Source organism: Phyllostomus hastatus, unplaced genomic scaffold (genome assembly GCF_019186645.2).
Source record: "Phyllostomus hastatus isolate PE091 unplaced genomic scaffold, TTU_PhHast_1.1 phas_contig_58, whole genome shotgun sequence".
NCBI lineage: Eukaryota > Metazoa > Chordata > Mammalia > Chiroptera > Phyllostomidae > Phyllostomus > Phyllostomus hastatus.
The window spans coordinates 27,837,038-27,864,190 of NW_025333916.1; the positions used below are offsets into that span (position 1 = coordinate 27,837,038).

The 27,153-nt window shown below is 36.6% G+C and overlaps 2 protein-coding genes across 2 annotated transcripts in view; one reads left to right on the forward strand and one right to left on the reverse strand.

Annotated features, from left to right (window-relative positions):
- The window catches only part of CWC27 (CWC27 spliceosome associated cyclophilin), a 171,898-nt gene extending 152,097 nt beyond the window's left edge, over window positions 1-19,801 (reverse strand). Inside the window, exons 1-7 of the mRNA XM_045848415.1 lie at window positions 19,555-19,801; window positions 12,631-12,727; window positions 7,675-7,787; window positions 5,330-5,473; window positions 3,609-3,707; window positions 2,861-2,964; window positions 954-1,023 (exon numbers count right to left, since the gene is read on the reverse strand). Of these exons, the coding sequence (XP_045704371.1) occupies window positions 954-1,023; window positions 2,861-2,964; window positions 3,609-3,707; window positions 5,330-5,473; window positions 7,675-7,787; window positions 12,631-12,727; window positions 19,555-19,596 (669 nt within the window). The 5' untranslated portion in view covers window positions 19,597-19,801. The remainder of the gene's footprint in view (window positions 1-953; window positions 1,024-2,860; window positions 2,965-3,608; window positions 3,708-5,329; window positions 5,474-7,674; window positions 7,788-12,630; window positions 12,728-19,554) is intronic.
- Window positions 19,802-20,052: 251 nt separating this feature from the next.
- Window positions 20,053-27,153, forward strand: part of SREK1IP1 (SREK1 interacting protein 1) — a 32,662-nt gene continuing 25,561 nt past the window's right edge. Inside the window, exon 1 of the mRNA XM_045848116.1 lies at window positions 20,053-20,224. Coding sequence (XP_045704072.1) covers window positions 20,212-20,224 — 13 coding nt within the window. The 5' untranslated portion in view covers window positions 20,053-20,211. The remainder of the gene's footprint in view (window positions 20,225-27,153) is intronic.

Genomic DNA, 27,153 nt, shown 5'->3' on the forward strand with positions numbered 1-27,153 from the left:
AAATGCACATGGATAAAGATGTAAAGACAAGGGTAGCAACAATGTGCCTTTAAGCCAATGCTATTGTTAGTGTCAGTAAGAAATAGATGACTATGTTAAGCAAGCAAGGCAGTGCTAGGTATAGAGTTTTAATTACTACGATAAAGAGTTTGAACCTAATCCTTTAGATCTCAGTGTTCAGTAACTGTCAAGAAAGGAAGACATGTCAGATCTTTGGGAGTAAAAACCCTTTAAATGATTTCTTGGAGTGTACTTATCAGAATCATTGCTCTAAACAAGGGCGGGGCACTGTACGTGTTTCTGCCATGAGCACTGTGCTGAAAGTAATACTGAGCAAAACCACACTTGAAGGTCTATGGGAAGCACTGGTGGGGTAAAAGGCCAGGAAGCAATGTATAATCCAAAGACAAGGATTTTATAGTGAGATTGATGTAGTTTCAAATTCCAGTTCTAGCTACCTTACTGGTTCTGTGACTCTAAGCAAATTACAACCCATCTATACCTTAATTTATTCATGGGTAAAGTAAGGAAAATAATACCTATCTTAAAGGGCTGTGATGAGAATTAATGAAATGAATAAGTATATATGAATATTAAAATGAATATAAGAACTTTGGTCTATCACTGTTTATTATAATCATCATCATCATCATCACCTAGCAAAGACAAATAATAATTAAAATCTGAAACATAAAGTTCTTTAACTTTAGTTCTGACTATAAGAAAAATTCAGGTCTTAAAAAAAATCACTACAATTTTAAGAGGGCATATGTTCTCAGAAGTTACAAATATTACTGACCATAAATCATTTTACAAATTAATACAATGAACATTTCCTGAATGTGCACCACGTGAAATGTGCTGTGCTGTGTACAGTGGAGAGACAAACACGAATAAGAGATAAACCCTAATTTCTTTTATAATTCAGAACAAAGGGCAAATTCAAGTTTTACCTGACTGACTCGATTTACTTCCTCCTCTTCTTCCTCAGCTTCCTCTCCAAATGAAAGTAAACTAAAATTTCTAATTAAAAAGAGGAAGAAAGGAAAACAGAATAAAAGAAAATCAGCAAGAAAAAGTTAAATAAAACATAAATATGCTATTTTCAAAAAACAGACTAGAACTTACAAGAAGAAACACATTCTAACCATCTAACAATAGGCAATATTACTTAGTATTCAGTAGAAATACACTAAGGATCCATGTTTTCAACATAGTGTTACGGTTTCGGCCTTACACCACAGATGTTTCCTATGTTAGACTAAACTAACGGCCAAAAATCCATTCTGAGCACTACCATTAAATAACTAAGTCAGGTATGACAGAAATAATTAAGCTTTTTATATTTATCAAAACTGGTTAGCAAAATGAAGACTTCTAAAAAACTAATATATTACACTACAAATGGGAGGCAATTAGTCTGATGTCTCCTAAAATATGGTTTAATATTTTAAAACTAGTAAGGTAAAAGAAAATTATTAAGTAAAAAAATAAGCAAAATAAGCAATAAACTTAATTTTAAAAAGTAGCCCATGGGGAGAGAAAAACTAAGTGTCTTCTTTAAGCCTTCAAACCAAAGATATCCCCAGGATGATCAATAATACATGACTAAGAGTTTTCCTCAAATATTGGAAAAATAAAAGATATGATAACAAAAGAAGAATTTTTATTTCAAAGCCTAGATGCAATCAATGACTACCATATCATCCCTAATATATTTACTATGAATTGAAAACAAAAATAAAAACACCCAACTTTTAGATTTGTTGTCAAGATAAATTATAGAAATAAAATACTGTATTTGAACATAGAGTGACCTTTCACTAAAAGATAAATTACTCAAAATAAATGAATCAAAATGTAAAAAGAAATCAAATATATAGATATATATATGAAGTTACTTTGCCACAAGACATCAACTGTTTATTAAAATGTCTGCTTCATATCTGAGAGTTTACAAAAGCAACTTAACTCACTTACATTGGTGGATGTCAAGGAAAAAAATGATTATGTACTGAATACTATACTACTGGGCATTTTCAAATTTAATTTCTAAAATTAAATTCTCATTTAATCTTCATGACAACCATGTATTTTATTTATTTTAATCTCCATTTTATTAGATGGGGGAACTAAAGGCCAAAAAGGTTAATAAACTTTGCTTCTTAGGCAGGATTATACTTAGAACTATCTGAATCTAATACTTTAAGTACATTAAATCCCTAATATAGATTCTACAATTCAATAAATTGTAGAATGAACTGAATGAACTGAAATCTAACTCTCTGACATCTATTTTAATAAAACAAATAATATAAATACCATTCATAAAATCCTGGAACTTATTATAAAAAGAAATTTCTACTTTTTGAAAACTATCCTAAGAAAATAATTCAGATACAGAAACAGCGTCCTGTTTAAAAATAGTTATAAGATTAATTTAATAGCACCAGAAAAAGAATGAAAAGTTATGTGAACATTCAGTCATATCCTTCATAGCTTACTTTCCAAGCTCCTTATACTGAGAATATATTAACTGAAAAATCAAGTAAAAAACAAAAAATTCTCAAGAACTCATTTATATAAATAATTACTATAGTAACCCTATCTATTTATATTAACGCAGATTTTATATGGACATCTGAGACAATACTTAGCTTAAGTTTAAGTTATATACTGTATTTGGACACAAAAAATGCCCACTTAGAAAAAAAACACACACATTCATAATTCAAATATCTCCCTGGTCCAAACTGGCTGCCCTCTTACTAGCAAACAACTTTTACAAAAGGAAATTAAGCAAACTATACGAATCAGTGTTGCATTTCAAGCTGAAGGAAAATCTTACTACTGTCATTACTTTGTGCCTTTGGGTTTCAATTCCTTCACTTTCTCCTCCGGTTTCTCTTTTTTTGGCTTTTTTATTTCTCTTGGAATGATGTCATCAAAAGGATTAAACAAAACCTGTGAAAAGGAATATGTTGGAAACATTATTCCATTTTTAAAACTTCAAAAACCAAAAACCAGTCTTTAACCGAGGTGGCGTCAGTGTCTGTGTGGTTTGCTCACACAGCCACCACCAGTGCAGCGAAACGGACACCACGTCAAGAGCTCACACTTCCGTGGGCTCACTGGGTTATCGTATAACCCCACACGCTATTAAGTAAAGGACACTTTATCCCTATTTTACAAAAGGAAAAAATATCTAAGAAAATTTTATAGATAATAACAGAGACAAAAATCAGGTGTTTTGACTCCAAATCAAATGTTCTTCAAGACCACCCCCAATGGCTTCCACTATGAAGGGTCACTTTTGACTTACTGAGGAAGTCACTTCCTGGGTTAAATAAACCTAATGCCTCTAGCTTTCCATTCTGAATTAAGCTTTTCAGTCATTGGATTATCAGCTAAAGTTTTATCTTAGAATTCAAGACCTTTAATTAAAAAAAAACTTCTTCATCAGAAACTGTGCCTAAGTTACAGAGATAAAATCTGAGTTGTGACTTAATTTAGTATAAAGCCTTCACCTGATAGTTTAAAAACAGTAATAATCAATTTCTCTTAAATGACAATTTAAGTGCTTTATCTAATACCAGTCATGCTCCTACCTCACAACTTTTTATTTTGTGTGGATTAAGTGGTCTTTCTTCATCATCGGTGTCTACTTCTGCCAGTCGCAGCATGTTATATATTGTGTCCCCCGTAACCTATCAAATTAAAATAAAAATTTAGCAAATTATTACATTCATTCTTTTAAATAAGGGAACACTTTGAAAATACTTCATATTGTTATATAAGAGCATATGCATTAATTAATTAATGCAAATAAAGCAACTTCATCTTAAGAGGAAATAGCATACATGAAATTCCACCCCTCAGTAAAATGTTTGGGAAATTTCAAATATATACTTAATATCACCTTTTATTAAAAATTAAAATATAGCCCTGGCCAGGTAGCTCAGTTGGTTAGAGCACAGTCCCAATATGCCAAGGTTGGGGTTCAATCCTGGGTCAAGACACAAATAAGAATCAACCAACGGGTGCATGGATGGGTGGAACAACAAATCAATGTTTCTCTCTTTCTCCCTCTCAAATCAATAAAAAAAAGAAAGAAAAGAAAAAAAGAAAAACTAAAATATAATGCCAAATAGCCTCTTACTGAATGATAACTTTTCATTCAAACATCATAAACAAATGTAGACTTCAGAGTAGGGTAGAACAAGCAAATAATAACAATGGGGTAAGTACTTTGCAGATATTACCTCATTTAATCCTCACAAACACCCCAGAAGTAGGTACTATCATCATCTTCCTTCTCCAGATAAAAAACTGAGGTTCAAAGAAGTTCTAGAGCTGAAAGCAATGGCCTTTCAGAATGCTAACCATTATGCTCTACTTTATCTCTGATACATAAGTCATATAACATCAACTATAAACAATGGTGCAGAATGCCATCCTAAAACTCATTTTATCATAACTTTGATTATTTTAAGTAATAGGAAATAAAATCTACGAACGTCCAACAGCCCGTGTCAGAGTGGCTCAGCTATGCCAATGCATATTTCTTAACTCACGTTGCTAGTATTAAGCAATAATATTTTACTGCATGCTTTTTAGCTGACTCTTTTCATTCAACATTTCTCAAAAGTTTTAAAATAATACCAACTTTACAGTTGTGCTGTTTGTTTTTTCATCATCACAAAATCCAGCTTTGCCTAGGACCTGGGAAACCATTCATACCGAACCAGCAGAGGGAGCTGATACACTAATGACGTCTAACATGCCTCAGACAAAACATACAGGGATGCAGTATTTATGAGAAGGGAGAAGAGTAAGAAAAGAACCTCCAGAAACTCTTTCCACCGAAAACTATTAAAAATTCTATGCAAATGACATTCCCTGCTATAATGCTGATTGTGTGCAGGATTAAATAGATATTACTGAAAGTAATATTTCAAGCAAACAGTTTTAATGTTAACATAATTTTCACTTTAAACTTAAGGGAATTTATCATTAGAAAAATAAACTTCGTACCATCCAATTTTATTACCTTGGTATCTTTCTAAAAACATAAAAACAGTATGAGCTGAGTGACATAGTAGCTGATACAGTTAGTGTGATTTTAGAAAAAAGAAATATTTAAAATCATAACCAATGCCTTATTGGAAATAAACAAAAATATTCAGGTGGTCCCTCACAGTTCATTATAACCGAGATCTATTCCAGCATATTTGAAGGTAAATAAATATTCTAGGGAATAATTTATGAAGGCAGCTCTTAGATAAGTTGATCATATATATCATAGAAGCCTAATAAAATGAACACAAACCTTTCCAAAGATGGTGTGCTTATTGTTAAGTTCATCTGCTCGACCCAGTGTAAAGAAAAACTGGCTGCCATTATCATGAGGACCAGCATTTGCCATGGCAACCAGTCCTCTCCGATTAAAACGCAACCGTGAGTGGAATTCATCCTGAAGCATAAAAGAGAAAAGATTTAGTGAATGACCTCAGTTAGAAGGCCCTTCATATTCAGCTAATCTGCATGGGCCCCATACAGCTTCTAATAAATACGCTGAAGTTTTATTTAACTGTTTTTCAAATATAATCAAATCCAATGTTTACTATTCCTTCTATTCCTTACTATTCCTATGCTATTAAATTTGACTTCAGTAGCCTGTATGTTCTAAATATGCTCAGCTACAAATTTAGCCTATTTCACAGAAAGCTGCCTACTTACATAGAGAAAAGGTACTTAAAAGGGAATAGATTTCTAAGAGCTATTTCCCAATTTTTGCCATCCATCAAAGTCATCTAAGCTTACAGAACCTCTACTTTTTCCCCAAGAAAACTACCTTTGAATCACTGCACAGTCTGCAACTATTGCCCCTCCTCATCCCATTCTAAAAGTCAGGAAACAACTACTTTCTTCTTTTTTTAACTCAACAAATCTACTATGGTTATGTTATGTGCTTTACTGTGTTTTTTAGAGTACTAAGTTGAATTTTTTCTGAATTGGCAATGGTCGCATGTGCCATTTTTTAAAAGGCCAGTAGCAAGCCTGTTTAAGGTGGTTCTCTTGCTATGGTCAGACTACATAACACATACATTAGTTTTTTAGTTATTGGATTTTCTATCCAGGCCTGATACTAGACTCATTTATACTACAGCAATGTTATATAATCAATGCTTTTCAGAAAGGAAGTTATTTTCCCTCAATTAATAATTTTCAAGAGATTTGAACTCAAAGGATCATAACTATGTATACATTAAAAATGACCTAATTGGAAAACTGACCAAAATAAGTTATTTCTTGAACATGATTAGCAAACATCTCAATTCAGAAATAAATTATCAAAAAGATCTATTCTCTTATACCAAATAATAGAATAAAGGAATGATTCCTACTAGATTGAGGCTCTAAAATCGTACGACATCTCAATCTGGTAAAATATAAATGTCTGAGACACTTTTATGACCATTCCACATTTTCTAAAGACATTATCATCAGGAAATTAAAGCAAACAGTTCAACTATTTTTCTCAAGAATCAGATAGTGAGCCAGTCAAAAATTAAAGGAAACTCTGTCTCATTAGTATAAACATAAAATCTTCAAAAGAAACTCCCATATTTTAAGAGCTGCTAAGGTTTACTCATTCAAAAAACATGATGGTGGTACCATCAGACTGATAAATAATCCAACTTTTAGCTTTTAGTTGAACCCACTGTTATTCTTAAGAATGACATTAACTCTTTTCTTTTTAAGATCCATGTTGGCAATGTACAAATTACTGACTTATTAATATTCACACTTTTTCTCTCACAATTTTATGTTGCTGCTTCTTTTTCCCTTGTGATTTCCTATTCTGGTGTGCATTTTGTGCAACAGAGGTCTATCTATGGTGTAAAATTTAGACTTAACTCTATTATGCACTAAATTGTACTTCCCTCAAATTCATATTTTGAAGCTCTAACGGCCGATGTGACTATATTTGAGATAAGGCCTGTAAGAAGTTGATATGGGTTAAATGCAGTCATAAGAGCAAAGCCCTAATCCAACAGGGCCGGTGTCCTTAGAAGAAGGGGAAGAGACACCAGAGCTCTCCCCCTTGACCATGTGAAAACATGGCAGTAAGACAGCCATCTGCAAGCCAGGAAGAGAACCTTCACTGGGAACTGAATGCCAGCATCTTGATCTTGGACTTCCTAGCCTCCAGAATAGCAGGAAGTAAATTCCTGCTGTTTAGGCCACCCAGTCAGTGGTAGTCTGCTATAGAGGTCCAAGCAGGTTAACACAAAGTTCATACAGTATTAAATAAAATGTTTTAAAATGGAATGGCATATACAACGTTCTAAAAATGTTTTGCATTTACAGAGTTGCAGAGATCAGATACAGGCAGATATCAGGAAATACGTTATATAGTCCTTAATTTTTTACTCATCTTTACCTCTACCTGAATTCAATCTAGCATAAAAGTTTATGATAAGACAATTTAGAAAGAATGCTTGATAGGGTAAGTGCTATTCTTATACCTGCATAATTTTAAATATGTGATAGACACCTGATTTGGGGCACTAATGTGAAATGTATTTTCTTCTTGTGGGGCACAGTCATTTTCAATCAAATAACCCAAGCTGACTTGCAAATGAATAACAATAAGGAATTAGGTCTCACCTTGAATGGGGCTCCATAGATAGACTCTCCACCAGTTCCTGTGCCAGTAGGATCTCCCCCTTGGACTATAAAACCAGGCACTACTCTATGAAAAACGGTCTTGTCATAATATGCTGAAAAAAAAAATTATCAAAGTTTAAAACAAAGTGTATCTATACCAGAGTAAATACAACTAGCGCCATAAGATTCCCCCTCCCCCAAATGTTAAATAGGTTCTTAAACCAAAACCTTTTCTTCCCTACTCATTATAAAATATCTTCTCAAAACACCACATTTTCTACAGAAACCATGGTGGTGGTTGTTTTTGTTGTTTGTTTTACTTATTTCAAGGATTTTCTCAAATTCTGGATTACAATTTTCAAAATAAAAATTAGAGTTTTGGTACATATCAGTGGTTCTTAACTGGGGGCAGAGGGAAACAACTTTGTTCCCTAAGAGATATTTGTCAATATCCAGAAGTACATGGCTGTCACACAGGAGAGACGCTACTGGCACCCAGTGGACAGAGGCCAGGAACATTAGTAAAAACCCTACAAAGTGCAGGAGAGTCACCACAACAAAGAATTACTGGCCCAAAATGTCAACAGTGCAAAGATCGAGAACCCTAGTAGAGACAAATGCCTCATTTCCTAATCTTTCCTCTTCTCCCCATAGAAAATTAACTTCCACAAACAATATAGAAACCCCAAATATATCAAAATAACTCACTGACAATAGGTCTAGCATCATCAGTGCACTGCCCCCGCCCTGAGAAATTTTCAATAAATAAAGAATCAACACAATATATAATTAAGTCAAATCAAACTCTCAGTAAGTTTGCTAAATGATTGAAATTATTTATATTTTATATAGATAAATTATTTGGAAGCCACAGACATACAAGGGGATCGCATATGATCTCCTAATAGTTACTGTCTGGAAGCTAGCATCACTAGGGAGGCTGCACAGAGGAGAAACAGGGAACAGCAGAATCAGGGCAGGTCCATGAGGTAAAGTATGAGCAGACTCTGCTGCAGGTGGAAGGACAAGCATTAGGGTTTGACTGAATCAGAGAGTTAATACTAATAAGTAGCAACAAGGACCAATACGCATAAGAAAAGATTTTTCAGTATCTTTAGTCATGAGGGAAATGCATATCAAAACTACAATGAAAGACTACTTCACACCCACTAAGATAGCTATCAGTCAAAAAAAAAAATAGACAGTGAGGAAAGTGGAGAAACTGGAATCCTCCTCCTTGCTAGTGGGTTGTAAAGTGGCACAGTCACAGGAAAAACTGTACTGATACAATTGCTGAGCTAATTCACGAAGTACCCATTAAACAGGTACTTTGTGACACTGTGAGGTTCAAAACATGACTCTAGTTTATCATAATTCATAAAGCACTACAATGCAGTACTTGCAGGCACCCTCATAATTATTTGTTTTTAAAACAAAGGTGGATATAAAATCCATTTTTCAAAAAAAAAATTATTCTGTAATCTAACAACTTTATCCAGGACATAGGATGGACTGGAAGAAGTAGAAAGGAAGAGCAACGGATTTTTTTCAATCCCTTCTCCCAGTGAGGAACTGTTGGGCTATAATCACAAGAGCTCCCCAGGGCAGACAAGTTCTCCTGAGTTACAAACACACACTGTAAAAACCAAGAGGTGTGAAAGTATCTCTCCTATATCCCTAAGTAACCATTTACTTGGATTAACACTGTATGTAGAGGTAAGGAGGTCTGAGTTTTATTAGGTAACCTTAAATTCAATTTTTTATTGAGATATAAGTGACATATAACAATACATTACTTTTGGGTGGTCAACATAATGATTGGACACATATTCAATATTGTGAAATAATCATGAGTGACAACGTCTAGTTAACATCTGTCACCAGTGTTGTAATTTTTTTCTTGTGATGAGAACTTTTCAGAGCTACTCTCTTAGCAACTTGCAAATATGCAATACAGTATTAACTATAGCCACCATGCTGTACATGTAATTTTCTCATTATAAAACTAAAAATATAGACCTGGCTGGATTGAGTGCGGGCTGCGAACCAAAGTGTCGCAGGTTCGATTCCCAGTCAGGGCACATGCCTGGGTTGCAGGCCACGGCCCCCAGCAACCGCACATTGATGTTCCTCTCTCTCTCTTTCTCCCTCCCTTCCCTCTCTAAAAATAAATAAATAAAATCTTTAAAAAAACAACTAAAAATATAAATTAACTCACAGAGTTGTTCTGAAGATTAGATAATGGAGAGGCAACCTATTAATTTTCAAGTTCAACACAAATATAGTGTCAAACTTGAATATTTTTACTTAAATTCTACAAATTCCTATTCAAATCTGAATGTAAAACATACCCTAGTCTATATCAGAGAATGAAAATAATCCCTTAGGCCCATAATATGCAGTCAATCAACATTTTTTGAGCACATGATCAGGTCTGCTTTATCAAAAGATCACTCAAACTTCCAGAATAGAGAATGGATGGGATGCCAAAAGATGAGAGAGAGATAGAGGGAGGGAAACCACTTTTGTTCTAAGAGTCAAGTCAAAACATTCTTGAAGTGAACAGATTCACAAATTCTCTAGGAAGTTCGATAAGACTCAGAGATCTATTAGATGTAAAGGAAGGGGGACTTAAAGAGGTCTTTATTACTTGTGCTTTCAATTTTTAAAGTTAAATATACTTTTCTCCTATGTCTTTTTTTTGTAAAGATTTTATTATTTATTTTAGAGAGGGGGAAAGGAGGGAGAAGGAGAGGGAGAGAAACATCCATGTGAGAGAGAAACATCAGAGTTGCCTCCTGCATGAGCCCAATTAACACAGACTGAACCTGCTACCCAGGCACGTGCCCTGACCATGAGTCAAATTGGTGACCTCTTGCTTTACAGGACAACACCCAAGGAACTGAGCCTCACCAGTCACGGCTTCTTTTCTCCTATTTCTTATTCTTTCAGTGATGTTAGATTTTTACTTTAAGCTTTTCCCCCCTACTTACAGTCTTCTTGGGTGAATAAAATTATTATAATACTATGTATATTGAGTAGGGATTTTCTATACTTCTCTACACTATAATTTTGTTTATTATCATAGCTAGAATTTCAAATTTTCATACCCACTATTTTTACTTCCTTGTGATTTACTAATAATCACTGTTGAACTATGCATTTATAGTTTTCCATTTCTTTGAAATTTATTATTAAATCACTGTTGAATTACGCATTTACAGTAGTTTTATAGATTACTATGTGCTATATAATAGATTTTGCTGCTTGTAATAATGTTGACTTTCTTTTTAAATTGCATGTATCATTCCTGTAAGTATTTTAAAGGGGTGTTTATTTCATTATGCATGTTTATAATATCCTCCAGAATTTTCTTCACTATTGAAAAAAGAAAATTATATATACCTTCCTTATATATATATATCTTCCTTATTGTAGAAGTTCCAAACTGGCTGTTCTAGTTTTAGTTGTTCCGGTATTAGTTGTTCTAGTTTTTATTTGTGGCTGTACAATCAATGTGTATCATCATCTATTTTGACTGATTATATTTCTGCCCAAGTACACATAGGAGTAAGTACATATGAGGTGATGGATATGTTACAAAACTTGATTGTGGTAATCATTCCACAGTGTACATGTATATTAAGTCATCACATTGTACACCTTTAAAAAATTGTGTTGTATAACTAAATAGATACAATTTTATCAACTGTCCCTCAATAAATCCGAAAAACAAAAAACTCAGGACTTCCCTTTAACTGAATACTGTTTTAGTTGACAGCCCTATCTGAGGCTGCGCTGCCACTTCCTCGTTTTTATTCGTTTACCTTTCAATTATGGAACCATGTTTTCAAGCAAATACTGCCGTGAATGTCACAAGATCTAGGAATATTATTACTGTTAAGAAACCCTTAATACAAATAAATCATAGAGCCAGAGAAGTAAAACGGGGTTCTCTGAATTACGTTTTTTTAAACCTTGGCTTTACTCATTTTGGAGTGTATCGACTTAAATCACTCTGCCCGGACCCCTTGTTGTCCTTTGCAATGGTAGTTTTATCTCTCAACTATTCTATTAAGAGAATTGTTCTGCTTATTTTTCTTATTGTTTTTCTTATTTTCTTCCCGTCTTCCTAGGAAAAGGGGACTAGTTTCCTATTGTTATAATAAGTCTCACCTTCACCTAACTTAAGAAATATATTTCTTCTTCATTGTCATATTAGATCCAGATGTCTTCTGTTTCTTCCATTCACCTGGTCATGGACTGTAACTTACCATTCATTCTTTGTAATGTTTTTGTATTTCCACTCTTCTACTGTAAAATTTGAGCTTTTGATTCTTCAAAACTCCTTTCCAGAAACGAGTCTGACTTTTCTGCGTCTACTCTGTTTCTTAACTTTGTTGACAGTTATTTAAGGCTTCTCTGACTCAACTACCTGTCTGACTCAATTTCCTTCCTGCCTGCCATAGCAATTATTAATAATGGCCTTTGCAGACATCTTTTTTCTTTAGGGGCAGGGTATGGGTATATGTGTTCCTTAAATCTTCCCAAATAACTACCTTAGTCTAATTATCTATTGAGAGAACTCTCCTGTACTCTACTCTACTATTGGATATTTTTGAATTCTCTTTCACATCTTGCTTTTGACTTAAAATGCTGTTTAGAGGATAAAAGAAAGAACTGGAAAATAACCAAGGAGACCACAAAGGATCGAAGTTATCATTTGGTCAGATAGTACATTTCTCTGTTAAAGATACATAGATTTTGGGGGAAAATTTTTTATCTCCTCTCTCTCTTTCCTGACACATGGCTCAACACCACATCACTCATATCAATTCCTCTTGTTCATTACCACTATTTAACATTAGTTTTCAACGTTGTAGATGAATACACTGCAGTTTATTTTTAAAGTAGCGAAGTTTCCCATACAGAATGAAACCCAAGAATTATGATTACCTTCTAAACAAAGCTGAATGAAATTTCTGCAAGCTTTAGGAGCTTCTTTTGACCACAACTCTATATCAATATCTCCAGCTGTAGTTTTCAATAAAACCTGTAGAAAGAATATAACTTCATTATATCAAATCATCCTTTTGCTTGATAATCAGTTGAATGGCCTGTCAACTTGGAGCATTCACTAATGAGTCTTCAATTTTAAAATAAAAATTTGAAGCTTTGCTTGGCTTTTGTTGTTATACTAAAAAAATATCAGCTATTCATACAAGTCACTGTACATTTATAGCTTTCAAATACCATTTTCAGAAATAATTTAAGATTTATAATTTTTATTATTTTTTAATTTAAATTATTTTATAATTTAGGATTTAAGAAAAAACAGTATACACCTCGTTTAATCACAGGAAAAAACACATTCATTAAACAATCAATAATTTAAACTTATTTTAATTAAGACTTTTTTTAAAGATTTTATTTATTTATTTTTAGAGAAGGAAGGGAGGGAGATAGAGAGAGAGAGAAACATCAATGTGCGGTTGCTGGGGGTTATGGCCTGCAAACCATGCATGTACCCTGGCTGGGAATCGAACCTGGGACACTTTGGTTCCCAGCTCGCGCTCAATCCACTGAGCTACGCCAGCCAGGGCTTAATTAAGACTTTCTTTACAGAACTTCCAATAAAACTGGTGTAGCAAATTGAGAAATTAAAGAACAATGAACATATGAAATTGTGACAATATAAGACAATTTTACAATTACACTTTCACATATAAACACTCTACTTTCTCATTAAAAATCATGCCATTCCTAATTTATGAAGGAATAGTCTTAATCTAATTCTGGCTTGTATATTATTACAATGGAATGCCTGAAAATCACCATCTATAGTCAACGGGATCCTTTGATAGCCTACTTTCCACCTGCTCCTAAAGTCAGTTACGCCCTAGCGCAACCAGCCATCTTTCAACAGCCAGAACTCCTACTGAACCCATGGGAGGAAACAGCCTATAACGTCTTATTAATAACCAGAAATAACCAAAAAGAATGTTCAACTCTGAATTTGAACATTGTGGCACAGTGGGGCTTCAATTTCTCTAGGATCACTCTTTCCCCCACAACGTACCGAGGTAGAGCAGTATCAATCAATGATCAGTGGTCAATTGTGACTGTCACCATCATTTTAGAATGTTCTTGCAAATAAAAAGTATGCAGTGTGACTACGTGTTTTAAAACATGAGACTGATTCTCCTGGGAAGTCAGTATCAAGATAATTATTTTGATATTTTTTATTTTCCAAAACTCCTTTACCTAATTTAGACAAAGTTTTTGCAGTTAAGCATCCCCTCCCAAACCTACTACACAGGTGCCCCGAAGAAGTGACAAACTGCCCAGAGTCTGGGAGCCTGTTAATAGCAAAGCAGGAATAGCACTTCTCTTTGCTCCCTCCTCATCCAGTGCACTTTTGGTCAATTGCCTTTCAATTTGTGTTTCAGAAGCCCGGATTATATTGCCATAATTTATATAACATTGATGAGTTTGTTGTATATTTTGGGCTTTTATAGCTCCATCATTCTTTTATAACTATTCTTCAATAAGCAAGGCGTTGGAGGAGGTGGAAATATGTATATTATAGTAGCTTTTAAAATGGATTCCTGAACCCTTAAAGAAACATAAAAGAGCTAGAAATGCAAACGCGCATAATTTTCTCAATGAATCCATTATACTTCCTCTACAAAAAGAAGGGAACATTTGTTGAGTGCTTTCCATGTGTCAGCTTCTGTGGCAAACACTACAAGTCTTATCTATTTTAATCTTCGCCTACAAGGTAGGTACCATTACTCCCATTCTACTTCTAAAGAAACAGAGAGTCAGAGAAAGTACTATATGCAAGGTCTCACAGTGAGCCACTGAAGCCCAAGGCTGTCTGGCTGCGAAGCCCGTGCTTCTTCTAAACCACCATACTGCCTCCACCAAGTTCTCAATGAACTCCTCGCCATACAAGAAAAAATAGTCCATCAAGCTCAAGGGCCTTGCCACAAGTCTAAAAAGAAATCCCCAGTTACCTTGGTCTGAACTGATTTAAGTAGAGAACAGTGCCTAAACCAAAAGCAATCACATACTGGCTGGACATGAGCAAGGTCTTCTAACTAGGCTTGGCATGAAACAATGCCCCAAAGTGATAATCCATATCTCTTACATATGGTGACAAGCCAACCCAACTGGATTCTCACTCTCCTGAGAAGGATATATTTGGGATTCTGAGGGGCTAACTCCTTCTACCTCAGACTGTGTAACACCTGATTTTCCACGAGGTCTGACGTACATCCAATCTTAAAAGTACAGTACACCTAAAAATACAATGTCCTGTCTTACTTCATTATGCCCTCATAAGCTTGAAATAAAGATTGTTAAAGGGAACCTAGACATGTCTTCTCTTCTTTGCAATTCTAAAGCAGTGATCTCCAGGGTTTTTATGAGTGTGCATTGCTATTAGCAAAAAAGAAAAGGTGGGTGGGAGGGAGGTCAGGATTTGGAGCACACATATCCAAAACATGTATATTTAAATACATGTAGTACTATATTATTCTAGTACTGTATTATAAAGGCGTAAGACAAAATAAAAAAAGTAAAGGATTACAAAATAACACTTTTTAAAATAATTCTTAATGTAATTAATTTTCTTTCCTAATGATACAATGAAACCATTTATTTATAATAGCTTTATTGAGCTATAACTCACATGCCAAACAATTCACCCATTTAAAGCAGTTTTTAGTATAATTCAGTTCAGTTCAAGTCACAGTTCTACAACCACCACCATCATCTATTTCCAGGACATTTCATCACCCAAAAGAAGCCCTGTGCCCATTAGCAGTCACTCCCCGTTTCCTCCTACTCCTACCCCATGGTAACCACGAATCGACTTCCCGTCCCTATGGATGTGCCTACTGAACGTTACATACAAATGGAATCATACAATGTGTGGCTTAGGTGCCTGGCTTCTCTCACTTAGCATAATGTTGCTTTCACATTGTAAAGGCCCATCTTCCAGTTCTACGCACTTAATTTTTAAATGTCTTGAAAATCAGAGCAGCTTTATATTCTTAGTGATAAATATGTCAAAGCACAAGGCTAAGTTTACCATTAACAATAATAAATAGAAAATAATATTTTAAGTGATTTTCATAATAATTTATAATTTCTGAAAGACTCCCCATGCTGAGGCATCAGCTCTACCCTTTTCTTGTGGGTTGCTTATGTTCAACCTGAAACTTGCGAGTGCTGGTTCAGTTAATCTAAATGCCGTGGAATGTAGACCCATTTAGCAAGGCATCAGGAAAAATTACATTATAATATGTAAAACGTGACTGACTAACTGAACTTACATGTTCCTTTTTATATATAAAATAGTGCATTTAAACAAATAAAGGAGAAAATAAATACAAACAAGTATGTAGATTTTCTCCCCGTATCTCACGGATGGTCTTGCATACCCCTGAAGTGTGCACCCATTGGTTTAGAAACCACCACTTTAAAAACAAACTAGTGCACATCACCCCACCCCCTCTCCAGGCTCTAGAGTCAGTTGCCCAGATTCAAATACTGAGCCTTTTGCTTACCAAGAGTAACAGACCTTGGGCATGATGTCTATTTCTGTGACTAAATTTCCTTATCTAAAACCAGGAATAAGAATAACCTCATAGGTTTGTTGTGGTGACAAAATGAGTTATTGTACATATGCTCCTTAGAACAGCACCTGACAAATAATAAACGTTTAAAAAATGGGAGCTATTACTGTTGCCATTATTATTTTCATACAGTTTTTTTTGGACACAGGCCACTTACATCTTGTAAAAAGAATGCATATATGGATATGGTTGGGCCACCTTCTTACCAGGGTTTCTTAATCTTCACTGATAAGCTACTGAATTAAAAAAAAAAGCCACATGGCTCCCTCCTCCTTTGCCCATACATTCCTATTGGCTGTCACTATTTTGTCATACATCAGCGGCTCCTTCAGTGAAAGCTCCCAAACAGAGCAATACTTTGAAAGTACAGTGGTATCTTGGTACTGGGAACTTGAGACAAGTGCCAAAACTAACAAGTACTAAACGATAAAGCACTTTCTATCGAGGAGTGGCCTAGCGACTTATACAAATTCTAGCAAGTGCGACAAGTTCTGAGCAAGCGCCAAGTGCTGTAACATTTTTCCTTGTCAAAATGTGACAACTGCAAAGTTTGATGAGTTCTGAAGCCAATGAGTACCAAGGTCTGACTGTAAAATGTTTTTTAAGAATAAGTATATGTTCATATATAATTTAGATTAAAATATTATATCTGGAAATTTAATCTTCAGTGGATAAGGAAATTTCTATCAAGTAGTTTTTTTATGCCTCATTTTCAGAGGCCAGAGTTACAGCATAATAGCAAAACACATTTATGGAAAATTGCCAGGGGTCACTCCGCATTATTATGTATTAATTACTTCCCAAGGTGATATACTCTGAATGGAGGAATTTTGGCCTGTTTATTCTTAATATCTCTACAGTGGAACCTCAATCCTCCAACTTAATTTGTCCTGGAAGGCTGTTGAGAAGTGATTTGTTTGAAAACCAAATCTCCTTTGTTTGTTGCCTGAGAGGCCTGTGACTGACCACACAGACATCACTATGAAAGGGTTGTCAAGTTGACAACTGAAGTTTTTTTGTTTAACAACTGAGACAGTTTTCCCATGAACAACTTGGTCAAAAACCAAATTGTTCCACAAGGGAGACGTTCAAGAATCGAGGTATATCCTTTCAGTAGTTAACATAACATTAGACAGTATAAGCACTAAGCATTTATTGAGCAAACTTGTTATTACTTCTGCTTTGAATTCTTTCCAGGCCAACCTTTTTGCCCTTCTCTCTCTGGTACAGAACTTTGAAGCTTCAATGTCTTCAATCAGCCTTATGCTGGAAAAAGCCCCAAACTGTTTTTGAAGCAAGACTTGAGCCATGCCTGTTGCTCTCCCTCAGTCCAATTCTATTCAGAAAAAGGGCAGCATTTATCACAGTCTGCATATACTTATTTGCATGATTATTTGATCAATATATATTTCACTCAACTAACTCCATTATAACAGGGACAATGCTGGCTTTTCTTTCCATGGCATCTCTAAAACCGAGCATAGAGCCTGGCACGTTCTAGATGCTTAACAGACATTTGTTCAATGAAACATTTCCTGTTCAGGCATGTACCTTTGTTAAAGGTTTTCATCTTTATGACCATGTAAAGCCTTCCTCCAGAGTCAATCAACTAAGCTTGTCCTTGACCAGCAGCTGTATAATCTCAAACTCACTGATGCTTATTAATACTTTTAGAAGAGAAATACAGTATTAATTCATCCATTCATTGAGTACATATTTGAACTTCTCCTACCACGTATCACACACCATTAGAGATTCTTATCTCTGTCCTCACAGTGCTTGCATTCCATGGGAGGAGAGGGGAAGAAGGATAGAGTAACCATAAATAATAAGTACTATAGAAAAAAACTTAAGAGATTAAGGGGACCAGAGAATGCTGGGATGCAGGACATGAATGAAGTTTGCTATTACATAGAGAGCAGAATATAAGAATATGTCTAAGGTGTCTGTTATGGTGACATTTGAGCAGGCCAAGAGTACATTAAAGAAAGGAACAGCAAGTGTCAACGCCCCGCCTAGCAGGATAGGCAACGTATTCAACCTCTACCAGGATTTATTAACTGGGGAGTGATATTATCCTCAAGAAAAAAATCTGGAAATAAAAAGAGGCAGGTATTCTGGGTTTCCACAATGAAGTGGGAAAGGGGTGAGGAATGGAGAAAAGTTAAAAAAAAAACAACCCATAGAATTATAACAATTGCTTTGCCCAAAATACCTACTAAATTTTTGCTGGGGCTATCAATCACAACATATCTGTTATTGTTTTCAAATTGCCCTCAATATATTACCAAATGTCTATCAACAAAATATTGCATAAGTAACTTAAGATATAGTCATGCAACAGAATTATATCTGATGTAAATTTAGTTTACCCTAATACAACTGTATTTTTTCAGTCCCACCATTTTCTACATCATGCTGGTTCATCATGTGTTACTGGTGATACACTCTAGGTCTCAGGTCAATTCAGGTGATAGTCCATTACTGACTCCTTTGCTCCATACTGCATATAAACACCTTGGAAGAGAACTGGCATACCTAGACTATCAGATCAATTAGAAAATCATTCTCTCATTCCAGTATGGGAACATTTCCCATGTCCCACTTGCTTTGACTGACAATCATCTCATGTTTTAAGACCAGCTCAAAAGATACCTCCTCCATGAAGCTTTTCCCAACTTTCCCAGTTGCTTGCTTCTCAGTACTACCATAAACAATATGCTCCTCTCTCCGTAAGAAGTCTACCAGACATATCATAAGGTTTTTATTTCCCTGCTTTGCCTCCAAACTAAACCATAAGCTCTTCTAGGGCAACAACTAGACCTTATCCATCCGTGTTTGTATTCCGGCACCTAGTATAGTGCCAGGCGCCTAGCAGGAGTTCAATGGTTATAAAATGAATGGAGGAAGCGTGAAATGCATACAAAAAAAAAAAAAGTCAAATTTTAAAACGTACTTAGGTTTTTACTTAAGACCCTAGAAAACGCCTGAATTACTTCGGTTGAAGCAAGGAATAGTGCCACATAGCTGGTAGATGGAGAAATCTCCACTTGGGGACTTTTTCAAAGTATACATATGCTGAGAAGTGCCAATAGATGGTTTTCGATGCAATCCTGAGCAGAGGCAGGGAAAAGGACAAGACTTCCTGTGATCTCTTCCCACCCTAAGACCCCAGAACTCCCTTAATCGTGAGGTATCACCTTTGGGAACCCAGGGATCCTAGATGGGATCTCACCTTCCCGTTTGTGGGAGGCTCCTGAATGTAGATGTTGCTCATGCTGGTTAGTGGTCAGGACACTGCTCCTTATTCTGGATGAAAGAAGATGGGCGATCTCTACAGTTATCCCCCTATCACCCTTCCTTGAGTCGGGTGGTCGCGAAAAGCTCCAGTCTGTCAATATACCGAAAGAAAACAACACCAACCACTATCTTTTCCCATAACTAGCCCTCACGGACGGCGCCATGTTGCTCCTGGACCTGAACACCGCTAACCCTGAGAAGGGGGATTCCAATGACCTCCAAGGAACGTGAAAAATTATTAAGCTCCTATGTAGATAACTTTAATTTGTATTAAAGATTTAATAAGAACGATTCTTAAGTTTGGGGGTTGTTTACTTCCCTACATGCGTGCGCAGTTCTCATTCATACCCCGAAACTGGCACTAATGGTTCGGACCATGTGTGTTCTGCAATTTGACTCCCCCGGAAACTGCATCAGCGGCCACTTGGTTCCGCTATGGTTAGAGTTTTAGAGGGCCTTCCGGACTATCCCTGAGCTGCGGCGGCTTGGTCGGGAGGAAAGACCACCTTCGCTGAGCGTTGCCCTCGCAGCCGGCGGGAAGTGAGCGTGCGCTCGAAAGCCTAGGGCTCCTGCGATCCTTTTTATCAGCTCCATGGCAGTCCCAGGTGAAGACCAAACAGCAGGGCCGCTGGGTTTGAGCGATGAAGGAAGCGGGTGGGGTAGGCTGGGGTGCGCTGGGGTAGGGAGTAGCGCCCATGGGCACTTAGGCTGAGGCGTTAAAATTAACAGATTCGTTTGGTTTACGTGAAAAAGTTTACACTTCAAACATGAACTCTGGTAGAAAGAAGGGAACTATCTCCCCCACCCCAGCCAAACTCCAACTGCATTGGATGGATCACAGGGAAAGTGTAGGATCGGGAGGCAGTAACTAGGCCTCGCTGGCCGGTGGCCGGGAAAAACTGACTGTACTTTGATATAGCTTGAAAATAAAATTTGAGGTGGGAACACGTGATGTACCCAACTAGCCAGAGGCATTGTCTGTAGTTGAAGTCGCAGGGACAGAATGGGTATCTGGGGTTCTGCTTCTCTCTTCCTGTTTTATGTAGTTGTTGTGTGGCCTTGCACCGGTCGCCTTGCCCAATGGGGTTCAGTTTCTGCGTCTGTAAAAGATTTACCAATGTATGTCTGCGGTTACTAACAGCCCTCAGATTCTATACCCAGTGGGTACCGACCGAAAAACAGTGAACCTTGCGAAGGAAGTGCTTCAGAGATATCCCGTCCACAACTACCAACTTCGTGGGAAGTTCTGGTAGGGAAGGGCATCTCCTTAAATCAGTTTTGCCTTTTTTTTTTTTTTTTTGTACAGAACACTGCTTGCAGGAGATATTTTGAGAAATGTACCCCCTACATACACACGCATACATGGAACTTGGAGATTGACAGTGCACTTTAGCATAGAAAAGACTGAGAAGCGCTGTGGTTCAGAAGCTCAGTGTTTTAACCTACCCTCCCCAGTACAATTTGACCAAGATTGTTCTGTGGCAACTTTTTCTGAACTTTATTTTACAGATAACTGTTGTGGAAGGTTGTGCTTTTCTACCAACTGTAGTTTGGGGAGGAGCATAGGGGGGATTGTGAGAGAGGAAAGATACACTCATTCAAACACATTATGTTTTTATAAGTGCCTACTTGAAAAGCTAGATGCTTTGCCAGGCATTGGGAATATGATGGTGAGTAAGATGGTTATTCTTTTTTTTTAAGATTTTGTTTATTTTTAGAGGGGAAGGGAGGGAGATAGACAGAGAGAGAGAAAGAGAGAGAGAGAAACGTCAATGTGCGGTTGCTGGGGGTCATGGCCTGCAACCCAGGCATGTACCCTGGCTGGGAATCGAACCTGGGACACTTTGGTTCCCAGTCCGCACTCAATCCACTGAGCTACGCCAGCTAGGGCGATGGTTGTTCTTCAAGCAGAATTTACTAAATAGCAGTGAAGAGTGAAAAACTACAGGAAACTCAGACTGGTGTATGGCAGGGAAAATACAAAACCTACAAAAGGAGCACACAGTAAAGGCACCTAACAGGAAAAAGGAGGGGACAGAAGGACTTTGCAGAGGATGTGGAACTTAGGATGAGACCTGAATAGTCACAGGAGGGCTGGTGCGGTGGGAGATGGGGTTGCAGCCAGAGGGACTGAGTTTGTAAAATGTAAGTGGAAATGTATGAGAGGAGGAAATGAAAGACTTTAGTGTGGATGGAACTTGGAATGTAAATGGGAGAGAAGTGAGAAATTAACGAGAGAGATAACAGCAGCTGAGACTTGGGAAGCATTTACTGGGTGTCAGATGTGTCAGACACTGTGTCAGACATTCACACCCACACTGTGAGCTAGTGTTAGTGTTTCCACTTTATATGAGGATACTGAGGGACAGGAAGTCAAGTAACTTGCCTATTATAAGACAGCTAGTAAGTGACAGGTCAGTCTGGCTCCTCTAGACCCTGTGTGCTTTATACATTTTCCCATGTTAAAGTATAATTTACAAGGTAGTTTCCAGCTCTTCAAGGACTTCGTAAGCCATGATAAAATTGGAATATTTTCCGAAGAACAATAGGAAGTCACCTGAGGGTTTTTAAACAGATTTGCATTTTGGAAAGATCTTTGTGGCTGCATAGCTTGCAGGGAAGCTTGTTTGGAGGCGGAGACACTAGTTAAAAGTAATTCTCATATGTTCAGATAATGCCTCAGGTGTGGTATTAGCAGGAAGGGAGAGAAACATAGATTGGAGGTATATTTTTGGTGGTAGAGTTACTAGGAATCGGAGACTGAGTCAACATAGGGGATGAGAGAAGAAATGTCTGGGTGCGACTAGTTACTGAAACAGGCAAGCCCTGACCAAGAAGGACAGTTTTGAGGGCGATGATTTTGGTCTGGGGCCTTTGCTGAGGTGTAGTCAGACGTAGGACTGGCAGTATCTATTAGACAGTGAGAGACACAGCTTGTAGTTAGGAGAGAAGCCAGAGTTCAAGACAACAATTTGATGTCGTCCATACATGTAATAAGCACTAAGTCCCTGCAAGCAGATTCCTTCACTCAGGTGAAGTGTGTGGAGAATGAAGGGAAGGCCTGTGTCGCTGAAGCTTGGAGAATATCAACACGTGAAGGGCGTCATAAAAACCAGTGCGCACAGTAGACTGTTTGGGCGTTGGATGGGTCAAGTCAGCCCAGGCGATCTCTGCGTTGCAGAGCTGCATCCAAAGTTGACCTGTGGCCACTGTCGTTTTCACTGTTTAAGCAAACATTTTGAGCACCTCCATGGTGTGGGCAATCTGGGGGACACAGTGTCCCAGTCTGTGCCCTCATAAAACTTGTGTAGGAATGAAAAAGTGCTGCTTGAGAAAGAGGGCAGCAGTGATTTTTTTAAAAAGTCCTTGAAATTCCCTTAAACTTAGACCAGTGTTATAAAAACTTAGACCAATTCAAAATAATGTGTTGAAGTATAATAATCTTAAATTGTGCCATTAAGCTAGATGGTAAGGCATAATTGAACTGTTTAAATCCAGCAAAAAAAAAAAAAAGGAATAATAGGTATGACAGCACTGTAAAAGTATAATAAAAGTACCATTAGCAAATACAGATACAGAAAATGGTTAAGATAATTTTTTGATCAATCTAGATAGTGATTTGAAGGAAAATAGGGTTCCATCAGAAACACTTTGAGATAATCATCAAAAAGGACAGGTACTGTTATGCTCTTTTATTTTTAGGTATAATGCTCATATGGATTCAGCATGGCATTTCCTGGGCGGTCATGCTGGAGATTACAAGGTATTACTATAAAGTAACAAGGCTGCTTTCCACAAAGGAAAACTGGCCTCATCTATTTCACGGTCACCTTCTGCAGCTGCTTTTCCACAGCACTGTGTATCAGCTTACACTATTATGTAGGTAACAATGAAGTGTGTACTCTCTCAGGAAGGGAAGTCATAGACTCTTAGTTGTTATTAAAGAAATTACATTTAAACACGGGTGTCAGTGAAGTTTACTTTCTTTTACAAACTGCTTTTCCTGCTCACAGTTGTTTACATTCGTTCCGACACTCATTTTAAGTCTCCGTTTCCCATGAAGAGCTGGCCTGGCACAAGTGGCAGTCTGGGTTGCTGATGTGCTTGGCCCAAGAGCTCTGTTGTTCCTTCCTTCTGGGAAATCTGTGTAACCAAGGCAGGGTTTTCTGTAGCCAAATTAACAGTTCATCTGGCATGTCAAAAGTGAATCAAATTCTTAGCACACATTACAATAGCATCTTAGTAAAAAGAATTCTGAATTATGCTGCATCCAGTTTCTTCCCTCTCATAAGCTGTACTACACATAGTTTCTTTTCTCTCTAGTCTATGATACTGCACGTGGTTGAAATAATTTTTCTAAATCATGTATTTGATCTTGTCATTCCTGGGAGGATTGATTCATCTCTGAATTTTCTGTTTCTCTTCATATGACTTAACCTTTCTGAAGCTCGGTCTCCTTGTCTCTATAATGAAGGAGTTGATGATTAAGCCTTCTTTCCCTTCTAAACCCTTGAATGCCAAAGCTCCCCATCTCTGCAAGAAGGAAGTGCATGCCCCGGAGCATGGCCAAGTCACTCCTGCTACCCTTTCTTCCCACCTCGCCGCTCATGCATTCCGCAGTCTAAAGACGTGGCCAACTATTCCCAGAACCTCTCACGGGCTTTTCTGCTTACATACTTTTGTTCTTACTGTCCCTCCTCTCCTGTGCAGACTTACCTGTGGGAAGTTTTCCTGATCCCTCAGTGGAAAGTCTCACGCCAGTTCATCCTGCTTATTAATAGAGCTATGTGTCTTTTATACTGGCACGTTCCAGCATGTATCACAGCTGTGGATGCATTATCCTAGACAACCTAGTATATTGTAGTTGCCTTTAACATAGGAACTTTATTCAACTCTGTTGTTTCTCTAACATCATTTCAGAGTTAGACCCTTAATAGGTAAATAATGCTTAAGAGGGTTGATTACTAGAATTGCTGCTGACTGGAAACTAGTACTTAGACCGAACTAGACTGAAATCTTGATTTTGTTTCATTAGATAATAAATTAAACATCTTCATGTCTCTTTTTATTTTAAAAAACTGGTAATGCCTATAATGTTTTTCTTCACAGGTTACTTGTATTTTCTGAGGCAAGTGGACGAAAGCATTTTATACGTTTACTTAAGTGTTAGCTCTTCCACGTTAGTAGTTTAAAATAAGCAACTCTGATTGATTTAGTTTTATCTCTTCTTTTGGGTGTCAAATAAGATTATGAAGACATTTTTAACTTAAAAGTGAGGACATCCACTCTTTCAGAATATTTATACCAAGGAACTCATCTAACTTTCTTTTAGTTCACAAAGAATTTTTAATTTCTGCTCTTCTTTCCATTCTTCCCTCAATACATATTTGTTGCTATAAATTCTTTATATAAAGCAGTAAAAAATGTTAAATACTTGGAGTTTTCTTTGCATTCAACTTAAGTAAAATATATTTTATAGATACTAGCACCTATGTGCTATAAAATATGGCCACAGTTTGAATTTTAAAAGCAGAAGACATCGAAGCCATCTTTAAGGGTCCTCACATTGTGATGACTAAAACTGACACGGGGTAACCGAGTGTAAAACCTAACGTGTTACAAACAGGAACAGAATCTAATCAAATTAAAAATAGAAAGGACAGAGGGGATTGTAATTGCTAACTACTTAATAAGAATAACAGTTATTTAAGCTGTTTGCTTTTAGATTTAAATGATTATGGAAAATATTTTAATATAAAGAGAACTTTGGCCCTGGCTGGGTAGCTCAGTTGGTTAGAGGTTCATCCCGATACACCAAAGTTGTCTGTCCCAATCCCAATAAGGGCACATACAAGAATCAGCCAATGAATGCATAAATAAATGGATCAACAAATTGATGTCTCTCTCTCTCTCTCTCTGTCTCTCATGAGTAAATAAAAAATTAAAATAAAAAAAGAGAGAGAAATTTGACAGCCTTCCCCAAAGTCTAAAGTAAAGTAGTAAGAGAAATATAATATTCAGTTACACATATCACTGTTAAACTTTCCAATAACTAAATTGTTAGCTTGGAAACATTAGGCGACATGAAAATTCAAGAAGGTAGATTTAGGTCAACATGATGGCTTGCCTTACCTGTGGGGGCCACTGAGCAGCCTGAGGCAGCTGTGGGGACACTCCAGCCCTTTCTCTCACGTGTTCTCATTCCTCTACCCATGTCCCTAGATTTGGGTCTTCTCTAACCTTCATTTTTTCTCTTCTTTGCCCTACAGTTACTTTTATTTTTTACCTTTTATGCTGACTACTTTACTAAGCTATAATTTACATGTTAATATGCACAAATGACAAAGGTACAGCTTGAAGAAGTATACATATGCATACATATATGAACAAAGAGCAACATGTAGAGTGTAGTATGTTGCCATTTGTATAAAAATTATATATATAATATGAATTATATATAGATTTTATTTAAAGATAGAGGTATGTAAAAAAAATCTCTGTAAGTATGTGTATTGGTTACCTGAAGAAAGAACTGGGTCTTGGGGAAGAAAGGGTAAGAGACATGCCACTATACACCTTTGGTAACTTTAAAATTTTAAGCATGTAAATAAATTACCTTCTCAAAAACCAAACCAAGAATCCTCACTCAAACGAAATCCCAATACTACGAAGAGTTGCCGTCATACATGCGTTCTTTGACAAAAGGCAACGATTGCACCCAAAAATATTTCAGAGAAGTTACATTGCAGACTTTCAATAGAACTTTATTAACTGATGGCTTTAGGAACAAATTTCAGAGGTTTCTATTACTTGCATTCGTTAAATGTATAAAGGGCTTACTCTGAATCGACAATTCTGTTAAACACCCTGAGCCATAGGGAAGGACATAGGTAATGGGACTGGTCCTTTACTTCCCAGTAAGTTACAGGGGTAGAACAGATCAGTTTCTCTGGATCCTGGACCTTGCCAGAGAATTTTGTATACAACTCAGTGCTTAGCATAGTGTAGAGTCATTATGAGGTCTTCAACAACTATTTGTTGCCTCGAGGTTCAGACTTAAGAAAATATTTTAACAGTGCAGAATAGGTAACTTCTGTAGCCCCCTGTCGTCAGGTATGAAACTAGATAGTATCTGCAGTGCCACTGGCCTCTCTGAGACATGATAGCATTAGAAGGAAAGGAATATAAGAAAGAAGGATAATAGAAATCAAAATAACTGCTGGGCAGGGGGAGGGGAAAAGACAGAGGCACATGGGAAATTTCTGGGGCAACAAATATTCAAAATCTTGATTTGGGTGACAGGTGGAGATACATCTATCTCTATATAAATATATATATGCATACATAAAAACCTTTAAGTACTGTATATAACCTTTTCAATCTTTCATATTCTGGTAAGTAAAAAATGGAATCCCAGTATAGATTTTAATGTATACTTTACTTACTATTTGTTGTTTATATTGTTTTTTTAAAGTATATTTTATTGATTATGCTATTACAGTTGTCTCATTTTTCTCCCTTTATCTCCTGCCCT